This window comes from Pezoporus wallicus, unplaced genomic scaffold (assembly GCF_028554395.1).
Source record: "Pezoporus wallicus isolate ANWC-B61680 ecotype Strahan unplaced genomic scaffold, APGP_CSIRO_Pwel_v1 contig_8047, whole genome shotgun sequence".
NCBI classification, from domain to species: Eukaryota; Metazoa; Chordata; class Aves; order Psittaciformes; family Psittacidae; genus Pezoporus; species Pezoporus wallicus.
In genome coordinates this window covers 541020-563806 of record NW_026639548.1, presented here as the reverse complement: position 1 = coordinate 563806, position 22787 = coordinate 541020, and the positions used below count along the sequence as shown (strand labels likewise).

The 22787-nt window shown below is 37.1% G+C and overlaps 1 protein-coding gene across 1 annotated transcript in view; it reads left to right on the top strand.

The window, feature by feature from the left end:
- TXNRD2 (thioredoxin reductase 2) overlaps positions 1-22787 on the top strand; it is a 32577-nt gene that overhangs the window by 5385 nt on the left and 4405 nt on the right. Inside the window, exons 8-14 of the mRNA XM_057414978.1 lie at positions 267-337; positions 4221-4240; positions 4613-4704; positions 7150-7324; positions 15872-16008; positions 21269-21364; positions 21620-21712. Of these exons, the coding sequence (XP_057270961.1) occupies positions 267-337; positions 4221-4240; positions 4613-4704; positions 7150-7324; positions 15872-16008; positions 21269-21364; positions 21620-21712 (684 nt within the window). The remainder of the gene's footprint in view (positions 1-266; positions 338-4220; positions 4241-4612; positions 4705-7149; positions 7325-15871; positions 16009-21268; positions 21365-21619; positions 21713-22787) is intronic.

The following is a 22787-nucleotide window of genomic DNA, read 5'->3' as shown; positions in this document are numbered from 1 at the left end:
CTAGAGGTCATCTACTTCAGCCTCCTGCTCAAGGAGGTTGGGGGTCAGCTATTGAGTGATCTGTGAGGTCAGATTGTGTTGCTTAGGACTTTTTGCAGTCAGGTTTTGAAAATTTCCAAAGATGAAGGCTGGATATCTGTGCATCCCCAGATATATTCCCCTTGGTCTACTGGCTGTACTTCATCTAATCAGTCCAAGTTGCTGTTATCTTTATTTGCTGCCAGGACACGTATTGTTGATTCAAAATCTTATCTGTGTGATCACAGATCGCAGGTGCACGAGAGTATGGAATCACAAGTGATGATCTGTTCTGGTTAAAAGAATCTCCTGGAAAAACGTAAGTTATCTTACCATGGCTTTTATAGATGCTGGTATTTGTACCCTTTCTTCATGGCAAGGTGAAAAATGTTCAAAATTGCCTTCTGTACCCCAGTTTTTCTGTCCTTTTGTCTTCCTTCTGAGAATTTGTCTTGCTATGCGTCAACATCACACTACCAAACTTCATTAGTAACTAATAATTGGCCACAGCCCCCACCCCGGAAATTCCCTTCTAAAATCAAATTAAATACGAGCTTTCACCAGTTTGACTTAAGGGAACTTGTGTGCTGTAGCAATTATACCTGGAAGTCACAAGAGGGCAGCATAAACTTAGACGAAGGGTGTACTGTGCCTGTTCTTTGCTACGGGTCTGTATGAAATCGCTCTTCAATGAGGAAAGAAACTCCAGCACTCTTAAGTGTTGCCAGTTCTGATAACAAAAGAAAATACAGTGAGACAATTGGGTTACTTTTGCCTTTTCTTATGCCTTGGGAGCTACTTTTTAACTGAAATACTAAAAAATTGTCTTTAATGGAAATACTAAAATGCCATAGTTTTGTTTCTCACAGCACATAGTGCAGTAAGATTCCGAGTTAACTTTGCACTGCAGGACAATTTCCTGATCCAAATAATTGTGATGGGAAATAGACATTTTCTAGCATGGGAGTCAGATAATACTTTTTTTTTTTCTCTTTTCTCTATTGAGCAATTCTAGAAAAAACAAAGTATGTAAAAGAAAAAGAAGTGAAACTATAATGCTGGTGTTCTGAATGAAAACAGAGCTACCATTCATGGCTGTGACTTTCTAATATAAAAAATGCACTGTGTTAAGCTAAACATCAAATAGATAAACAAGGCTCCTTGGTACAGTTTGAAAAGCAAAGTAATTTTGCTGTTGTTTGTAGTATATCAGTCACCTCTTGAATTTTGAGTGTGTGATTTATGTGAGGAATTTAAAAAAACCCAAACCAAAACACAAAACACCCCCCCATCCCCCCGAAAAACTAAACATAAGATTTATCCCTGTAAGATGTTTCTGTGAAAATGTGGCTTTTGTCCAGTTACTGCTAATGCAAGTTGTAACAGTGTAATGTGGGAGTCGAGTGTTTATATGTTGCATTCCTGAGATTTAGTCAAAATAAGCCTGCAGGGGCTACAGTAGCATTTCTGTGCTTTATCAGGCTGTGTCCTAGCAAATGAAGGAGGGAGTTGTTGAAGGTTTGTTTCTGTCGGATTTGTTTCTATTATAAATATTCCCAAGGTTCAGTTTAACACCTTTTGTTTTTAGTCTGAGATGTGTTGTACTTACTCTTTCTTTTCTTCCTTTCCAAATGTACATATCTCAGCTACAAATTACATGCCTGGGGGTTATAGAACTGTCAGTCCTGCAGTTATTCATATTAAAAAGAAAGCAAACCGTTAAACAACTTAAAAGTTCCTTAGGTATACAAATAGTGTGAAGAAATTCTCGCTACTGAGATGAAGGCTTTTGGCAGAGTGAGTTAGAAAAGATGCCTTGAAATATGTTCAGAATGAATGCGAGATTGAGCAGGTGTGAAGGAGGTTAGGTTCTGCTTTCTTAACTTTTCTGTTAGACACTGACAATGCCCAGGAACCCTCTACTCTGTAGAAGAAATTGTGAATAATGTGGGGCTGATATTATGAGTAAGTGCCAGCTGGCATCCTGTTTTCATCTAATGAGAAAGAAGAGAAAACATATGCCCACATTACAGATATTCTCATCCTACTTTCTATTAATCTCCAATAGGTAGCTCTTCATGGGCAGCATGTGGCTTTTTGCATCACTTCACAGGAGATACATACTTAAAGAAAGGGTGATCATCCATCCATTCGCAGATGGATCAGATGCCCTAATGCTGGTGGAAAAATTTATTTCCTCCTACGTTAAATTGTTTGCCAAATGTAAAACCCAGACTAGCAGATTTTAATCTCTCTAGTTCAACGTGTTCTCTGTACACCTTCAGAAATTGTATGTTTTTATTATAGGATAGATAGATGTTATCTAGTGTCTTTTGTGAGAAAATGTGTTGTACTGACTCTGCAATCCCTGGGGCTTATGAAGCAGCAGCCCCCATGTCTGCACTGCACTTCTCAGAAGTTTAAAAGCACCTCTGTTATAACTAGGAAATGGTGCAGGTTCGTTTAGGGTAAGATATAGGCCGCAGGCCAGTGTTTCATGTACTATTTTGCTCTGCTGTCAGCACAGTATAGACTGTGTATAAAGAGATCTGTAAGTATTTGACTTGTTTCTCTCTTGCACTATTGTGAAGGAATAACTTTCCTAGGGATGTGTGTCTAGTCAGTGCCAGGGCCAAAACAAAAAGCCAAATTTGCTGTCTATAGAGCTCCACCATGCCTCTAATGTTTGTTTTTAGTTGCCATACATGTTCACATATAAAATATTTTAATTTTCAAAAGTTCTTGATGTTCTTCTATGAAACAGATTTCTGTCTTTGTGAGCACGTATACCAATACTTTTCCTGATAACAGGGCGGGGGGAGGAACATTGCTTTGTAAGTTTGAGTTAAAACTGCTGAATGACACCTCCTTATAAAGGGACTGCAATGAATGAACCACTTTGTGTTAGCCTCCAGTTTGTGTGGATTTAAGGTTTTATATTTATTTTGTGAAGCACCACAGTAGTGTATGCTACTTCAGCCATGAATCAAGCAAAACCCAGAATACAAACCAGTGTGGGATGTGTAGGCCATGGGATGATACTTTACATTTGTTCCCCTTGTGATTTTGAGTTTGTATTTTGATATTTCAATAAATTTCAAAATTCAGGTAAATTCTAGCTTTCCAAAACATAGTTAGCAAACTACTTCTTCCATACCCCAAAATCCAAAGTTCTTTTTTTAACTTTTGAATATGGCTTTCAGAGAGACCTGCTTTAAAAAAAAATGCCCAAAATAAGTGGAAAAAAATGTGCCAAATATTCAGGTGGATTCTGCATCTTGTGGGGGTTTTTTTAGTTGCTGTTTTTTGATAAAAAGTTCTTAATAAAGCATGGGGATGAAAGTTCTTTATAAAACATGCATTTCCATAGATGACATTCATAGTCAGAAAGAGCTTAACATTCCACACTGCTCTCATAGTAACTAGAAATTTTGATTCCTAATGATGCTTTTTTTCCTAATTCAAAAACTTAACAAAAGACTTTGTTGTAAGTGGAAATATTATGTGGAATGCATTGACAAACTGTGAGATTTTAGTAAGTCTGCATAATGCATGAACAGCAAAGGAATGTGAGTGCAGCCTGTCTGGCACCTGAGTGTCAGTTTTCTTAAAAATAATTAAAAATATGTATTTAATAAATACGACACATCTAGAAATTTTGAGATGCAATGAAGTCTGACAAGATGGCTGCACATCTCTGTATGTTGCCCACTGTCTCAGAGGCAGTGGTGCTGAGATGCTGCAAAGATGAGGTATCAGCAGCAATAGGCACTGTGGGAAAAACCTGTAAGTGTCCACTCCAGATGTTTCCAACAGAGGTGTTTCGTAGAAAGCAATTGAAATATTTGTGATATCTCTTAACATTGCTGGTTTCTCTTGAGTTGTTTATGGCTTTTTTCTCTTTGTCTTTCTGAGTATGTGTTTAAGTATCTCTTTACAAGATAAACCCAATTCTTTATGTCTTACAAGCCTGTTCTTTTTTTTTTTTCATTCTGTTAAAATAAGCCCACCTGCTGGTAATACCTCTGTCTGTGGAAGTGGACAAGCCCTGCTCTTTCTTTCTTTCTAGCACCTCCGCCACATCCACCCCTCAAACCTGTAGTTTTGTAACTATACATACTTCAGAAAATTATTTTTGGTTGTGCAGAGATATGCACAAGCTTATTTCACTGCTTTATTCTTTTTTTCTTTTTATGTAACAGGTTGCTTGTAGGAGCCAGCTGTATCCTTTGAAAAAGCTGTGATGATTTATGATTATAAGCAGCGTAGCTGTCTTTCCTGTGAAAGCTCAGGTTTCAGAATTCCTTTGCTCACACCACATAGATGAGTTGGTAATAGAATAGTAATAGTTTTCTGTGCAGTAACATCATGGGAATTAAGGTCAGCTGAGGATAAATTCTCAGGATCTTAAAACCGATGTGATCTATGAGGAAAATATTCTAAGGCTTTGGAGTTTTATTCTATGCAACAAAAGCAAGCTGAAGATGTCTGAGAGAGGAGATGCCTAGGTAAAAAGCCCACTTAATATACTACCCTTTTATATTGCATTGATGTGAAATTATTGTTTCTATTTCCTTAACTGATGTTTCACTAGATGTTTCACTTGAGTGTGCTGGATTTTTAACGGGCATTGGATTGGACACTACAGTCATGATGCGAAGTATCCCACTTCGTGGATTTGATCAGGTGAGTAAGGAATATCTTACATCTCCTTATAAAGCAAATATATTAAAAAGTGTATTTGATTTTTTTTTCCTAAAGAAAATGTGTCTCCAAACATGTCCTAGTATGTGCTTTCTGAAGAGAAACTGTATATATTAGCTCTTGTTTTTCTGTACTCTCCTGCCTAATTGAAAGCAAGATTGAAAAGGTTGGGAAGCAAGGGAGGGATTTATGCCACTACTAAAAAACATTGGACAATCCCTTTAAAATAATTTTAAATTTCTAAGAGTTAAAGATATTTAACACGTAGTTCAATGTGGAGTTCATTATTATGAATATAAATAAATCACTAAGCCAAAAGTTTGTAATGACATAGGAATTGAAAATCTTGACCACTTTCAAAACAGTGGCAGTTATAACAGGTAAAACAAGTATATAGTGATTTCAGTGAAACTATCAACCCTAAGCTGGAGAAAATTAAAAGCAGAAACTTTCAGGCAGGGAAATTAAGAAAGAAAAAAGTGTTTCACATTTAGGAAAGATTTTAAGGAATTTTATTTAAAAGTATAAATGGTCATGGTTGTGCTGACAAAACAGAAACCAGTTTTGGCCAGAAATCCATTCCTGTATAAAGAGAATAAAAGCAATTACAAATAACAACAAGAAAAGACAACAGCATCAAAAGGTTTTGTATAGGATTTGTGTCAAAAGCATAACTGCCTTAAAGAAGGAATAGAAGGTAATATAGCAGGTTTACTGGATCCAATAAAGGTGTTACTTGGATGCGAGATTATAGCCCCTGTTCATAGGTTAGAGGATGTCTTTGATGGTCCGTGAGTCCTGGTCCCTCAGTCTGTAGGTAGAGTATGTTAAAGGTGACTGTGACTCTTCTGTCCCTGCAAGATTTAATGTTAACACTACTTTGAGGAAAAGTTTCTGTAGGGTCCTTAAAATGAAGAGAGTTCTGGGGTTTCACTCACATATCGAGTGATCTTTTTCTTTGAAGTTTACAATTTTTATCTCAGACAAATAACTTTGGCAGATGGCAGCCTCAAGAATGAAGACTGCGTCCTGTTAATCACTTGGAAATAGTGTTTTCAGAATGGAATTGAATATGTGTTAACTTAATTATTGCTGGTATTATAAATTAGGACTTTTTGTAATGCTTATTTGCAATGGTGCAAAACATTTACAGGCTGAAGTTGGTGAAAGTGTGAGAGAACTGTGGCCTTGTTTTTAAGAACTTCTTTGCACATAGAGTGTGTAGGAAAATCATTTTCATATGTAGCAGCATAGTTTTTGAGGAGGGTATATTGCTGTTAGAAGCAGCAGTGACAACTACCACTGCAGGTAGGTAGTGACAGCTCCTGCTTGCGTGCCAGCCGCTCCCACTTTGAAGTGGCTTCCTTAAAACTAGTAGTAAGTGTACCAGAGCTTGCAAAACATTGTGTAAGAATGTGTGTTGGGATTTGCACTCCTCATTGAGGAAATCTACACCTGTAACAGCATGAGATCTGAGCAAGCAGGGAATGGTGTTAAGAGTGTGTGTGTGGCACTTCATAAAACACAGTAGGGCTGTCTCTGAGAACTCAATCCTTTGTAGGCAGGGAGAACACAATGAAAATTTCAAGGTTAAGAAAGCATTAATAGAGATAAAACAAGTGTGTTCAGTCTGTAGTCACATTGAGTCTGATGGAAACTGGTTAGCAATCACTGGATAGGGAGCTGTCATGTTTCTGAGGAGATAGAATCCTGCTGTTGTCTTCATATTAGTTAATATCAGCTTCGAAAATAAAGTTTGGTAAGCTGAGAGCTTGCATGTAGCTGTTTTGTGCGAGTGGTTTTGTGATAATCTCCTTTAAGTAATAAACACATCCTTTGACAAAGTGCAACCTGAATTACTGCAGTCAAGAGCAATGACATCTTTGGATAAACCTGTCAATGTACTACTTCACTACTTGACTGTGGTGTGGCATTATTTCAAACAGGCTCTTAGGACAAAAGTATTATTTCCTTTTTGCAGTAGAACTTTCCAGGAAACCTTAGTGATTCATAGTCATTGCAGAGAAATGACAGGTGTCATGGCAAAGGGAAATATTTTTCTTCCGTAGCTTTATGAAAGTATTTAATTCTCATTGAGCTGCCAGAAAATGGTAATTATGGTAATGTTAAACTGAATATGTTCTAGATGCCTTTTTGCATAAGCAACAAATTAATTAAAAGCAGCTGTTTTATTCATGTGTTATCTTTTTTTAGATCAATTCGAATATTCAGATGTAGGTGCCTCTTGAAATTGAGTTGCAGGTCATAGTGTAAATTATTGTGTTGGCAACGCATAGTAACTAAGTGACAAAGAATGTTGAAACGCGCAGTGTATTTACTGTGTTTTCACGAAGACAGCTGAAGGAATGTTTTACATTAAAAAGATTGTGTATCTAAGAATAATTTTCTTTTTTCCCCTATCAACAGCAAATGGCATCTTTAGTAACTGAGCACATGGAATGTTACGGCACAAAATTTTTAAAGAGATGTTTCCCAACCAAAGTTGAAAAATTGGAGAGCAACAGGTTGCAGGTGACCTGGAAAAATACTGACCTGGGCACAGAAGAAACCGATTGCTTTGACACAGTGATGTGGGCAGTAGGTAAACTTGATTATCTTAACATTTATTTGCAATGCTTTCCATTCTGAAAATTAAGTCCCCTCATCGTTGCATGGGGCTTCCTGTTTTCTGTATGTCTTAAATATTTAGTGACATAAACATTGATAGTTTTTTAATTCTTTTCTTGCATGCCTGACTTGTTCACTTGCAGTCTAAAAACACATGAAAGTTACAGTGAATGGAAGAAATCTGTGGTAACTACTTTTGCATGAGCTGCAATAAATGGCAGACCATTTGGCCTTCCCCACATTTACTAGAGGGTGAGAGCTTGAATTCCAGCAGCCTCTGTGGTGCGGATAGTGTTCTCTTAAGTCCATAGTCTTGATCTTTTTATGAAGCTGTTTGCTGTAATTTCCTGTTTATCCTATTCAAGAGTCTTCCATTTCTTCTAGGATTTTTTCTGAACTGTGCTACTTATATTTATTAATGCAGTCATCATCTTAATTCAGAGAAAGAGAAGTAATTGTCCCTAAAAATCTGAGTTCATTGAAGGAAACCTTGGGATTTTAAGGCTTTTTGAAATCTGGTTAGGAACTTTCACATATCAGACCCCTCAGAACTGACATATAATGCCTAAGTTAATCAGTCTTAAAGAATTTTTGTGACAAATGGCTATGAGCATAGTCATAAGAAATGGGAGTTAAATCATTTTTTTGCCTCCTTTGAGTCAAATGCTACTTCTTGGGAGGATTGACATAGTAAATGATGTACGGTAGAAGGCTTCAGCCCACAGGAGCAAAAATACTCTCTGAATTGCCTCTCTAAACTACTTGTTTGTTGCTGTTATGAGTTGGCCTTCAGTTCCTACAACGGTTCAGATGGACAGCAAGCCTGCCAGAACAGGAGACCTTTTGTCTTCTGTGCTTATAAAGCTTTTGGAACATCTGGAATTCTAGGTGAATAAAGGATGGCTACAGGTAGTAGTGATATTTGGCAAGCAGATGATATGTTGTGGACAAAGTAAATAGGCTTAAACTTACTGCCCAAGAAATCTGTTCTGATGCAGAACAATCAGTTCTACTAGCAGCTTTAGTAATTCCTTTAACTTCCTTCATTTTTATGCTATTCTTTTGATCTGACACTACTGGTTTAGAGTAGTGGCAATAACAGATAAAGTTAAATTCTTATGCTTGTAGAATATATCCATTACAGGAAACAGGAACAGATCATTTACAGCTTTTTTATTTTGCCCAGTGGACTAAATCTGTTGTCCCCTTCCCCTAGTTAAGTCAGCTTTATGTCTTCCTAATACCCCAAACAGAAAGCAGGTTGTGTGTTGTGACAAACATTTGCTTACTGTGGTTACTATTCTCTTAGAAATGCAGTGGGCTTCTATAAATTGTGGAAAAATCCTATAATAATGGCTTACACTCCCCAGAACCTGTCAAAGACACTAGTGCTTACCAAGAGCAAAAAAGATCATGCTAAGTAGAGATGTGACAACCCTGAAAACTGTAGAGTAATATTCATGAGGTGAGATGAAAATGGTTCCAAAAAGTGGGTTTCTAAATGCCGTATTTGATTTTTCTCAAGCTTTCTGGCAGAAGTACACTGAGATGGAGTCAAACCTGTGAAATGTCAAGTCAATTTGTTTGCTTTTGTCAAAGATGGAAAAAAGAGCTATTAAATTGAAATAATAAGAATATAATCTTGGTTTAGTAGTAATTATAATGAGATAAGTTTGCGTGATATACTATTGCAACTCCATTGTAATATGACTTCACTCACTATTTTGATAGAGAGCACTACATATATAGTAATTTTTGTCACAGATTTGAATTACAGTGGATTTAGAAGCTGCAGAATTAATAGTTTGAGGGTTTGGGGGTTTTGTGTTGATTTCTTTTTTCCAGCGTTCAAATTGCCACTCTACTTTTAAGGATTAAACACTTTAACAGTTAAAGCTGGTTAATTGATGTGCAGTTGATATGATTCATTGTTTTGCTCTGTATCAACACACCCACACCAGGTGTCTCAGATAATAGGCTGGGAAAGTTGGTAGTGTTGAGGATTTCCTGTCTGCAGATGTGCCAGTTACAATACTGATTGAAGAGAGTCAGCTTGGAGAGTTAGTTAAAAGCAGCCACTATTGTTAACTAATTGTAGCCTGAATTATAGTAGATGTTTCCTTAACTTTTGTAAAGGACATCATGGAATTTTAGCGGGATTTTATGAATAATGGAAAAAATACTAACTGACAGTGGCATATAGCTTGAGTTTTGTGAGCCTCAGTATTATCTCCTAATGTAGGCCCTTGGAAAAAGATTTATATGGCCTTTCTATGGAGAGTTCTGTTTCTTTTCTGGAATGTGTGATTTTCTGCTTGTATGAATAAGCCAATAAAAGCAGGCACAGTGCTTTCTTTGCTTTTCCAGTAGCTTCTTTGAACCAGTCAAAATATTTGGGGGGGGGGGGGGGGAATTAAAAAAACCTCATTTTGATACCTTTTAATGTAGTTTAAAGGTTTCAATCCAAAGCTTTTGTAGGTAAGTCTTACAGGCCTGTTACCTTGCTAAGTGACTATACTGCTATATTCCAGATCAGTGGAACAGCTCTTTCTTGACCTATATTTGATTCTGCCTGTTTAGTCCTGTAATATCCTTCTGTCTTTTACTACTGCTCTCTTCTGCTTTTGTGAGAATTCTCTTCAAATTATAAGGTTTTGAGATTTTTTTTTCATCCAACATGGAACCAATAAACTTTTAATTTTACATAGTATTGCCTCTTCTCTTAAGGACACATTTATGTGTTAGGTGCCTGATATACACAAGCTGCAAAGCAGTGGTAAGGGTGTGCATGTACAGACTGCACAGGATCTTCATCCAAAGAAAAGGGTAGAGATTGGCGCCTTTATAAACAGATGCAACTGCTGAGTTGCAAAGGACAAAGTTGCAAGAGACCAAAGTTTGTAGAATGGGTTTGTTTCAGCTATTGGAGGACTGAAACCTGTGAATCAAATGCGGCAGTTGCAACACAGCTAATATATAAAAGCAATTGGTGAGTAGTATTTCCATTTGAATTTCCAATAGGTGGCAAAAGATCACTGCTGTAACCAGAATCTGATTATTCACAAAGTCCATAGAAAAGATGCTAATGAGGTCTTACTGTGCAGAGGAGCAACACTGAGTTGATGATTAAAATAAGTAGGTGTTCACAAATTATCCTAGAATTAGTTTGACAGAGAAAGTGAAGTAGTATGCTAGCAAAACACAGTAGTAGTGTAATGTTCTACTAAAACAGAAAGAGCAATGACCAGCAGCAGATTTTAAGTTTAGCTTTACAAAAAGAGATTTTCCCTGATGAGAGCAGCAGAACAACCATTTTCAAGTTCCACTGCACTCATAAGCTTAGAGGAACACCACTGTGTCTTTGAAATAGTATCATCGTTGCCATAAAAAAAAATTATAACTTTAGCTGAATGGGTATCAGGTGTTGCACATCATGGGCTATCACATATGTTGTCCTTCGTGTCAGACTGGCTGCTTGGCATATTTATTTTCTAGTGCAGTAAAATAAGATAATCTCTGTTCAGTATCAAGAAAGGCTTAAGTACATAACTTGTTTTTAATAGCAGTTTTCTTCAAGTCTTACAACCAAATCAGTTTGGATTAACTAAGAAAACAGAAAATTTGTTTGGAGATTTTCTTTGAAAAGTCCCATATAGTAAAATATCGCTGGAATCTATGGGCATCTCTCTGCCAACCCCTATAGAAAAGGGGATGGGCCTTAGATTTGTCTTTGCAAGCAGGTCTTTAACCTTTGAACCATTCAGTGAAAAATAATGCACCTTGGTTGATCTCAGAGAGCTGTTAATGCTAATGTGATGTGGTTTGCTGAAGCTCTAGGTCTTTGTTCTGAACTTCCCATGTCTATTTCTCATTACTTTTAATTCCTTACTGTCTTGGCAAGATGTGTTTTCTGTAGTCCTAACGAAAGCCATCATTCCCATTACATCAGCCAGTGCTTTTAGGTTGTTTCCCAATATCTAGTTTTAATGACGTTCAGTCAGACTTTATTCAACAGGGCAATTTTTAATGTTCTAGTAATTTGCATTGAAAGAGGACTGGATGGTACTTTTTCCTTCTTTTGTTTAACATACCCATAAACTTTGAGTGTAACTGTTATACTACTTACTTTACTAGCTTGTAACTATAAAAATCCCTTCTTCCTGCTAGGAAAAGTTTAGATGCCTGGCTGTGCCTCTAATCTGGATTCAAACCTATTTTCAGAGTTGATAGGTGATGGCTAGCCTTTATCTGAATGGTGGTATACATAAATAAAAATAATGGTGGAAAATGCTCCAAATTTCATGAAACTATAATTACTATGATACTTTCTACAGAATGTAGATATTGTTCACACATAAACGTCCAGGAGATTGATGCCTCACTTGGGAATGGTTGTTGGGTACCATTTTGAGACTACAGAGCCATCATTAAGGCTATACAAAACCTCTGGTTAAAGCAAGCTTAGTGTGGGAATACTAATGTGAAGGTGAGCTGTAGCTTCTTCTCAGAAAATGTTTCCAGGCCACTTTACTTTGTACAGGACCTTGAGAACAAAACAAATAGAATTGTTAGAAGCCTGTTGCGTGCTATAAGATGTTAATTTGGTTGCATGTCACTTGGAGTTGCTTTTTTTGTTGTTGTTTGGGTAGAACCAAAGTGACATGTCTCCAGATGCAAGTAACTTCAAATGTACAGCGGATGGTGATGGCTACATGTTTACTGGGACCACCATGGCTGCCACAAGCTTTCTGCTGAGATGACGCCTCTGTGTAATAAGTTTTACTAGTCAATGCTAGAAGAGATAGTACAGCTTAGCAGACTTGGCAAAGAACCAGTTACTGTCCTAGCACTGACTGAGGGTCAGGTTTTTTTCACGGTGAAGGTTTATCAGCAATGAATGAAATATTCAAAAATGTCCTTGTAAAATTGGTGCATGCTATTATCAATGTGGTAAGGGCTCTGAACTTCTTTTTTACCTTAGTTAATCTTACTGTAGTCAATATTTTCTTGTAGTCTGGACATTAGTTACATGGAATGGGTCTTTATTAGTCATTATCATCTGGCTATGTTTTAGTGAATGATTTGTGGGTTTTAAGGAGGGGTTTAAAGGTGAAAAGGGTAGTGGACTTGAAAGTGATTTGGGGAGTGTGTCAGGCACCTACAACAATACGGGAGAGAGTACTAAGATTGGGAACATGGATGAGATTTTGATTCAGATCAAACTGAGGTCAGATTGGGTAAAGTTATGAAGTTATGTGTCAAAATGCCAGTGTATAGGTAAGAAGTGGAGAAGGCTATTGGGCTTAAGTTTTATTCCAGAAGAACCATCCTGTCACCCTGCAGTATGCGCATAGTGGCCACCTGCAGTATCATGCCTGATAATAAAATGCTTGGTTGGCTCCAGTTTGGATTTTTGAAATGCTGGGGAGCAAGCAGACATTCCAGCTTCTGTGATTAAGAAGCTGCAGAAGACCCATTATAAAATTCTGCTGTCCGCTGCACCTTTATCACCCTGGGAAACCTTACTGTATGCAAGACTATGCTGTCACTCATCGCTGTTGCTACTTACTTGACTATGCCTGTTCCTATGGTTTCTTCTCAGTTTAGCTGCTTCAGTCTCCTCTGTTGAAGGCTCTGCACCTGAAGGTTACAGCAGCCTGATGCTGCCTTCACCTTAATCTGTGTGCAGGTGTGATTACCAACCAGAGCCCATCAGCAGATGATAGGACAGAAAGGCCGCTTCACAGTATAACCAGCCTAGCACATGTCAGAGATGGGTGCTTTAAGCAGTCTCTTGTCGCTCTCAGTAGCTAAACTGGCTGAAAGCCCCCTTCGGAATGCTGTTAGATTTTACAGAAACGGATCAAAAAGGTTTTTTTTTTCTTTTAAAGTGAAAAGTGAATGGGGGCAGGCCCTGAAGGCAGGGGTCTGTGTGGTTTTCACAGCTATGTGATTATTGTATCTGTTTATTGAAGATGAGATTGTGGTGTGGTATTAAAAGTGCAGGAGGCAGGTAGCATTTTTAAGGGTCAGATTAGAATGGCACTTTTCTTCTAGATGTCTGACATAACATCTTGCTGTTTTGAATAAAAGCTAGATCTAGTCTTGTGTCTTATACAGTCATACAGTCCTTGTTCTGTAGCAGTTGCAGGGCAGCGGACATCTTCAAATTAAAAGCTTGTGTGCTGGCTTTAGCAGGAGGGAGGCAGGAGGCCATCTCTGTGTTAGGTGCCTGGTATGATTTGGCAGTTTTGTACTGCCTTCTTGGTTTTTCAAGTAAGCTGTAAAGTCATGCTTTCTGGAAGCTGTAAATGTAAAAAATTGAGAAGTTATGGGTATAAAACAAATGTTTTTCTGACCCAATACTGCTGAGAAATTGTGGGAACTGATTCTATAATACAAGTGAATGATGGGAAATACCAGAATTTCCTGAAGTTGACATTAAAACTTACCAAGACACATTGGATAATCCTGAACCTAAACTACTGAATTTGAGGTGAAGCAAGATCAGTAAGTGTAATTCTGGCTTATGGAGGTGAGCCAGCATGGGGCTGAAGGCCAATAAAGCTTCAGTTCAATGTATTAAAGTTTGATTTTTGCTTTCAGAAATAATATTTAGGCAGTAAACTTGAGAGAGAAATTTCACTAAAAGTAGCACCACAGTTTTTGTAACTCCTAGCTATTAATACCAGGCTGTACATATGTTAAAATAGACTGGAATTGAAAGGTTAAGTGTTATCCTGCAGATTTGATAAACTCAGCTGTTGTTGTCACAGGTCTTTAAATGACTCTATTGACAGTTTTTGCTTTTTTCCTCTTTCAGTGCCTGCCATTGCGTGCTAAGCTTTCTCTTGGCTCTGCCTGGCAGGAAAAAGGGGAAACTAGAAAACCCCATTAGTTGTCCATTTGCAGAATATCCAGGCTTTACTCTCAATACACAAAGAAATACAACGGTAGGAAGTTGTTTCACATCCGAGCCAAGATAAGGTCCTGGAGGTTTATTATTTTTGTTGCCTGATAGCATCAGGACTGGGGAGCAGGGGGCAGAGAAGGAACAGCAGATCAGCATCCCATGGGGACAACAGAAGGGAAGACAGACAGATAGCCAAGTGCCGACAGCTTCAGTCAGTACTCCCAGAGGAAGTGTTGGTTTCACCAGATGAAATTAATACACAGAAGTCTTTACAGAGGCATTCAGATGTGACATTGTTTGAGGGGCCTGGCTATATGGCAGATGTATAAAGCAGTGAATCATATGTTTACATATAATTATGTCTGTATTGACAAGCCAGGTTTTCCTTTTGTTTAATAATTTCCTACATTAACATCAAAGAGCTTGTTTTTATAATGAAAACACATTTCCCTTTTAGTTTTGCTTTGCTATAGCTCTGTATTAACATCAAACACAAAATCATGACTCATGCAAAGGAGACCTATATATGTAGATGTAGATATATCCATGTTCATTTATAGCCTCTAAAAAATAGATGCAATGTTATAAAATGTTGTTTATTTGGATATATTCAGGTAATCTTTTCTATCCGATCCTATGTGTCCCTACAAATCTGGGGAGTACCTGATCATTTCACTGTGCTTATTAACTTTCAAATACATTTGAAAAATTGGATGGGATTTAAGTTTCAGATTTTTGGGTCAGGATTTGCTTTGTTAGATACTCTATAGAAAGCTCAGGGTAATGTTAAGACTTTGGTGGTCTAAGTAGTAACTCTATGCAGAAAACACACCAATATTTTTTTAAATGTGATAATTTGAAGTCATTGGAAGAGGAAGATGAAATAAAATCTAAGTTTGGTGTAATTTGCCTCATTTGTTTTTAAATCCATCTAAGATAGTGTTTCTAAATTCTGGGAATAGTGTTTCTAAACTCTGCAGGAACAGCTCAGATGCAGTTTGAGCTAAATAATGCAGCATTAAGAACTTGAGAGCAAAGTTAGTAAACTTTTTCATCCAAACTGAGGGAACTAAAAATGCTTTAAGAGAAGTGTATCAGATAATGAGAAAAGAGGATTTCAGGAATGTTTAACATTGAACAGCATTATTAATTTTTACCCACAAGTGTGCACAACAGGCTGTTTGTAAGTACTGAGTGTCATTCAGTTAATGTTTATGGGACATTTTCAGTGTAGAAGTTGCTTAGTTATTATATGTATATTCATGCTCCATTAGGAAACTGAATTTAGAATGTGCATCAAATATTAAAGTATTAAAGCTTTGCACTTTTTGCAGTGGTTGTTGTCCTGCACATTTTTAAAGGATAGCTTTTGCTGAAATAGTCTGAACAAAGGCAATAGTAATAATGCTTCTTTCACAAAGCAATTCATATCCACACTTACCACCCTTACAGCTTTTTAGTATGAGATCAGTTTCGTCATGTTTCTGCCTGGACTGTCAAATAGCACGAAATTCTAGGAAACCTACAGTGGAGGATCCCAGCTTTCTCGGTTAAGACTGCTGAAGTTTTACAATAATTTTTGCCTTCTTTCTTTCTTCCCCTCTTAAGGCCGAGCCCCTGACGTTAAAACTCTCAACTTGGATGCAGTTGGAGTGAAAACTAATTCTGAAACTGGAAAGATCATTGTTGATGCCAATGAAGCTACTTCTGTTCCTCACATTTATGCAATTGGAGATATAACAGAGGTACTGAGTCTACATAAACTATTTTACAATAACAGGAAGCCAACTTTGTTCCTGACTAATAACTAGTCCCCAGACATCGTCATGCTCTAGCATATATCTTCATGTTTTGCTCTTTTAATTTTGCAGAGCTGTAGTGTTTATGCCAGCCACCTGGGTCAGTAATTTCCTTCACATGGATCTTGTGAAGTATTTCAGCATTAGTTATTATTACTGATGTTTATCAGGGAATGCATTATTGGTCAGAGGCTAAGAATAATGTTTTTATCGCTTCAATTATCTTTCTAATAATGTTTTTATCACTTCAGACATATGACTTCATAATGCCTGTGACTGCTGAGTGAAAGCAGCTCTTACCTTCTGGAGCTGAATACACTTACTTGGAATGACCATGACAAGTTCCTCTTCTAGTATTTTGGAGGCTAATTGACACTAGTCCCAAGACAGCATTTCTGCTGCCTGATGCAAAATGCTTCTGGCTATAAAGTATCTTCCTCTAGAATAAGAAAAACTAATTGCTGCAAATACTAAATGCATTTTACTTCTGTTCATGATTTATGAATTATTATAACAAGTAAACATGAGGTGTGGTGTTTTGGTTTGGGTTTTTTTGTTTATTTGTTGTCTTTTGATGGTGTGGGGTTTTTCCTAAAGGAGGGTACATTATAACAAGAGCAAAATTATTTACTTATTATAAGTGCAAAGCCAGAATTATGTGGCCTTAATCCAGTGCTATTGATAATCTACAGTTGTTTGTGACAACAATGTCTTGTCCTGACCAAAGTGCACTTAAATACTTCTAAATCTCTCAGAAGAACTCTGAGTATCTACTGTAAGCTGGGCATCTTCAAACGTTGTCTTCATAAATAATGTTTGTCTGGATTCTGAACTGTACTGTTACAGGAGGATGTTTTCATCAGGTGCTTGCTGCTCCTGAAAAATCAGGGCAATATGTAGAATCTAGAAACTGGGCATTGCAAAATACAGAATTCTTTCACCTGTTTTTGAACTTAGTGGAATTAAGCACATGCCTTCCTATCAAGATTGGTTTTGGTATAGTGATGGCATCTGTTTTGAAAGTCTGGTAAATCCAAATACTGTAGCGAAATCCAGACACCATATATAGTATAATTTGAGGGATCCTTTAAAGATTTCTCATTCTGCAATGTTTAAAATCTTTTAAAGGTCTCTCACATTTATAGACCCTACAGGTGTTCTGAGTTTTTGAAGAGATGCAACAGGTTACATCATGTCTTGGGAATAGCGCTGCAGATTTCTGACTGAATTTTGGAACTGCCATCTCATAAATCTGATGACCGTTTCCCTCTGTGTAGACATGTGTTTCTTCCTGTCTGTCTCCATCTTCATGCCAATGACTTGCCACCATTTCCTTTTAAACTGAATTAAAACTCTTTCCTGCTCAGCTATTTCTCCATTTTGTTTTTCTTACTCTCCACAGCTTCTCTGTCCAGTCCAGCCACTCAGAGCTTTGGGATTATGTGCAGTTCCTCTCCTTTCTTTTCACTTCGCATAGAGGTTCCCTCTGCTGTACTTGTCACTTCTTGCTCTGGCTTATTTCCTGAAGTCCTGTTTCTGCTCACAGTGACCTCCTACACCTGCTTGTCCCTGATACATGCCTTGGTTAGGCCTCCTGCTTTCCAAACTTTTCTTTTCAATTTCATCCAAGAAGCAGTTATTAGAGGGAGTGCTGGCAGGGCCTTGGATGCTGATGCTTATTTTGCTGCCAATCTGCAGTGTTATTTTGGGCAAGTCATTTCCTTTTGGGTGCTTTTTGTTTTCTGCCCTTTGAGGATTTAGTTAAGTAAGAAATATAAAGTGGGAGGCAGGATGCTCGTCTCTTTCCTACTCTGGATCTAAAAAATCAGGTCTTCATTTATTTGTCATTTTCATTTTGTTGTTAAAATTTGGATTTCCTTTTCCATGCAGATTTGAACTTAAGTTGTTTAATAGGCACTTCTAAATTTAAGTGTTTAAAACAGCAACATAGTTTCATACTGAATCCAGTGAACTGGGGAAAACTGCAGTTAAATCAGTGCTCTGGAGAAGTATTTTCTTAAGCTTTTATCTGCATTATGGGCTTAATACAGGGAATTAAAGAAATCACAATATAGTACTCATGCATTAATAGAGTTTAAAGATAGAAGGAATTATTGCTGTTATCTGACTCCAGTACAGTGTAAGCCATGAATTGCTAAGCAATAAAGTTTGTTTTAATTCTTTAATTATTTTTTTTTTTAGCAGAATTACTTTAGATAGTAAATTTCATTGATATGGGGACCAGCAGTGAAAGAAAGTTCTGCACTGGTGCATATCTCAAAGAAAATACGCAGTAGAATCAAGTGTGCTAAGAACCACAAAGCTGTAGAGCTTGGTGTGTGATACTTTCTGGGTGAGACCTATCAAAAGAGATCAGGAAGGGGAATCTTGTTTCCTGTTTATGAGCTTAATATTCTTAATATTGCTTATAAGAATAAGGTATTTTTTCCCCAGTGTTCCTGTTCAGGATTTCTCTTTGCTCTGCTCTCTCTCTATTAGAGTCTCTTTGCTACCGTGAAGTGCTATTGCTCATACCTTTGCAAGTACTTCTCAAGCCCTCCTCCTCCCTCCTTTACCATGTCACATGAATAGGCACCATACTGCTACCAAATAGCAAGAAGTACTTTTTTTTGTTTTAATTGAGCACCCTGGCTGGAAAGGGAGTGTGAAAGAAGAAAGGTGTTTCATTTGCGAGTCATACCCATCTGGTACAGATGGGAAACTATGTGTGCATGGGTGTCTTGTTGCACCCTTGTATGGCAAATGGAATCCTAATGTTATCCAAGCTGTTCATTTGAAGAAAAGGAGGAAAAAAAACATTCCAGAGGTCAGTCAGTTTGTCTTAAAGTTTTTCAAGCTTTGGTAAAATATTATTTTCAATTAACAGGTAAAATTGCATTTAGACATTTTCATCTTCTGTGATCAGGATGAGGAAGATCAATCTGGAATTTTAGTTTTAATTTTTTTTTCAGTGCTGATATAAATGCTTTGTGTTAAAATTCTTTCTCCAGTAGTATTCTTGTTGAAAAGCATGGCACACACTATAGAGAAGTTCTCAGAAGGAGGTTTATCATATGGTCATGCCACTATACATCTGTCATATTTCAAAGGGTGTTATAAGAAAGATGTGTAGAGAAGGTGGAATGTACAGTATGTTGCTTTGAACAGAAATGAGACCAAAAAGAGTTGTGTTAGAACAAATACACATTACTTCAAAGCTTTTTAAACTCTCTTAGGAGCCATCTCGTTTAAATGTAGAATACATTGGAGGGTTCTTAGGAACAATTCATACCCATAATAATCAGCAGAGTAGTTCTACACATGACTGCAAAGTGAATGTTCATTTCAAATATTTACCAAGGAAGGTCTTTAAGTCATTGTTTATGAGAAATTGGGCTTTATCTGCATGGATGTTTTAGTAATTAGTTGGGTTTTATGGAATGCATGGCAGTGCTTTCACAATTTTATCTCTCGTTCCAATCTTCTATTCATTTCTGGAATGCCAAAACAACATCTGTATTTCCTGCTACAGAAATGATTGGCAGCCATGTTTCGGGCAAATGTGGATAAGAAAAAACAAATGGCAAATTTCATCTGGTAAATGACATTTACAGACTTGAAAGTCAGAATGTTGGATTTGAAAAAACAACTTGATGGATCTTAGGGTGAAAAAAAAAGGGATAGATTTGCAGTGTTGTGGTTTGTCATAAACTGTGGGGAAAAACAGGTTAGTCTTCATTAACAATTAGAATTGTAGTTTCTGTTATGGGGTTAGACATAATGTTTCAGTTTGGTTTTTTGCAAAGGAATTTTTAAATTAAGTGGTTATTAATACATATATAAAACCATAAATGCACATTAATAGGTATGGTACATGACATACATGGTAGCTAATACCGTGTACAGAATCTACCTAGCAACATAAAGAAAAAGATAAGCTGGGAAAGAGGAAAGGATTCCAGTAAACACTAAAAACCTTCAGGATAATGAAAAAAAAATAGTTGAAAAACTTGAATGTGTGTGCTGGGGGAATCCTTACTTTACTATTTTTGCTGGAGACTATTTTTGAGGGCTTATTCGATTACTACTTCCAGATGGGACTTTGCAGGAATGTGATGAGCTTTGTGTCTAGATAGCACCCATATGAATCAATACTTCACACATTTTACACAGCATTCTATGTTGTCCCACAAAGGTCTTTCTCAGTTACAATTGTCTTATATTTCTACATAATTCCTTCTAGATTTGCAACTTCTTTCATCATCTCAGACAAGCATCTTAATGATATGTCATTGATGAACTCTTAAATAATGTTTTTTACAAGACTTATGAAATTTGTTAGGTCTTATTAATTTACATGGACTACTCTTCCTTGGACTTCAAAACATTCCTACGAAAATGCCTATTTGAATTTGTAAAAACTTCCAGCTTCCTTAGGTTTAGCACTGGAGTTTTGATGCTCCAGTGATATTGTGCCAGCACTCGAAATAAGGGTTCTGGCACACTGCATAGTCTTCTTTAGATATAAAAGGTAGGTAGGACTCAGGGCTTGAACTGGACCATGTCCTGATCATATCCTGTTATCATTCCATTTCTCACTTGCAGAAAGTTAGCATTTGCCAGTAGCAGTCCAAGCATCTCTTTAATACCAGAGCCTGAGACTAGAACCAACTCAACTTATAGTTGCAGTTCTAAGAGAGTAGTGTTCCACTTCTCTAATCCAGGACCAACATAGGAAGTCAGTAATAGTACCTACAAATAGCTAATTTTTGCGCCTGTGTTCTGTAAAAATGTGTCAAACAACTTTTTTAAGAGGTCTGATGTTATAAAACCACTGTTGCTTTATTCTAGGTTTTTCCTGCTTTAAAAAGACCATTTGAAAAATTTCTTGATGGCTTACTATGAAAAGAAAGGGGGAAGTGAATGATCAGCATATGAATATCCTCTGCTTTTCCAGAGGTGACATGATAAGATACAAGGTTTTGACACATTCATGGCATTTGTTTCCCCCCCCTACACTTCCTCCATTAAGATGGAGACTTAAAAGCATGTTTGGACAGAAATTATTACTGCCTTCTCTGTTTGGAGCCCTGGCTACCAGGCTGAAATTCCAAAGATTTGGCCTTCTTCTGAATATTGTCCCAGGAGAAATCCTTGGATGCTACCTCTCTCTTAGTTAAAACAAAGCTTCGTGCTCTCTTCTTAGGGCCGTCCTGAGTTAACACCCACAGCAATAGCTGCAGGAAAACTGCTGGCTCGGCGTCTTTTTGGCCAGTCTTCAGAATTGATGGACTATGACAATGTGAGTTGTTATTTCTTTTTTTCAATAATAAAAGCCAAATCTTACCCTTCTTTTTTTCTTTTTTTTTTTTTTTACCTTTTTTTTTTTTAATGGATCTTTAAAGAAATTACGTTTTGTCCTCTGGAATCTGGAATCTAGCTTTTACAGTAGCCAAAGTAGATGTGTGTGATAGAGCTACACTTCTCAGGCATGCAGAAGTTTCCCTTTTTGCATGCTTCATATGGTTCAACAGTAACACTGTTTCCTCTTAAATAGGTACCTACCACAGTTTTCACTCCCTTGGAATATGGTTGTGTTGGATTATCAGAAGAAGCAGCTGTGCAGTCTTACGGATCAGATAATATTGAGGTATGAAAGCATTTTTAATTTTATAGCTGGTATCAGAAGTTTCATTGTTGTGTCAGGCAAAATTTTATGTTTGCAGTTAAGGAGTTGGCGTCTTCAGAAAAGCTCAGGTCTTTGAAAGTATTGCAGCAGGTCACAGTGGAAGCTGTTACCTAGTAAGCTTAAAATTGATAGGGTGTGACAGTTTTAAACTCGCTGACATTTTAGTAAGTTATATTTGCAGCATCATTAAATACTGGTTATGTTCCTTTTAATTGTCAGAATTGCTGGTCACATTCTTTAGTCTAAATTTTTGGGATGTCACCAAAAATATTCACACAAGCTGCTAAGTGTCTTCATGGCTACAATGTCTTGATATAATATGCCTGAGCATTGCATATTGAGGAAGAAATCCATTATGGCATATATTCACACCCAGCCTTCTGATATGAAGAATGAGATTGTGATACTCATGATGAAGAAGTTCACAAGCACTATATAATGTGGCAAAATTCAAACAAGTCACCCTTGAAAAACTATGTTGTGTTACCTTTATTCACTCATCAAAAAGACTGTCAGCATATGACTTGGTTAGCTTTGGAAATACAATGCAATAGTTTACTTCCTGTCCAGTCAGCTATTGGTTTTGTCTTTTATGATTCTGAAATACAGTTTCTGTCCCAGAACTCTTATCTTGGTTTGATCTCGGTGGATTAAGGCAGGTAATTGATGTGTGTGTGTGTCATAAGGTGCTCCTGTCATGTATGTATTGGAAAGCAATTTTCAGCTGATGGATTTAGCTTGGAGCCCCAGGCAAAACCATTAATATAAAAATGAGTATTTACTATTCAGAATGCAAAAATTACAGTTCAGGTTGTCTTGTCACATACATTATTACAGGTATGGAAAGTTTCTTGGCTTGCATTATTTTCAGTAATCAAGGTATTAAATTTTTGGGAGAAGGAACAAACTAACATTTAATTTGGGCCACTAGTTTGAGTAATATGATTATTTGTGAACTTTTTTTCAGTTTGGTTTTAATTTAATGGTTCTCTGAGAAAGTTTTGTGTTAAACTTCTCCTGTGCTTTCCACATTTTT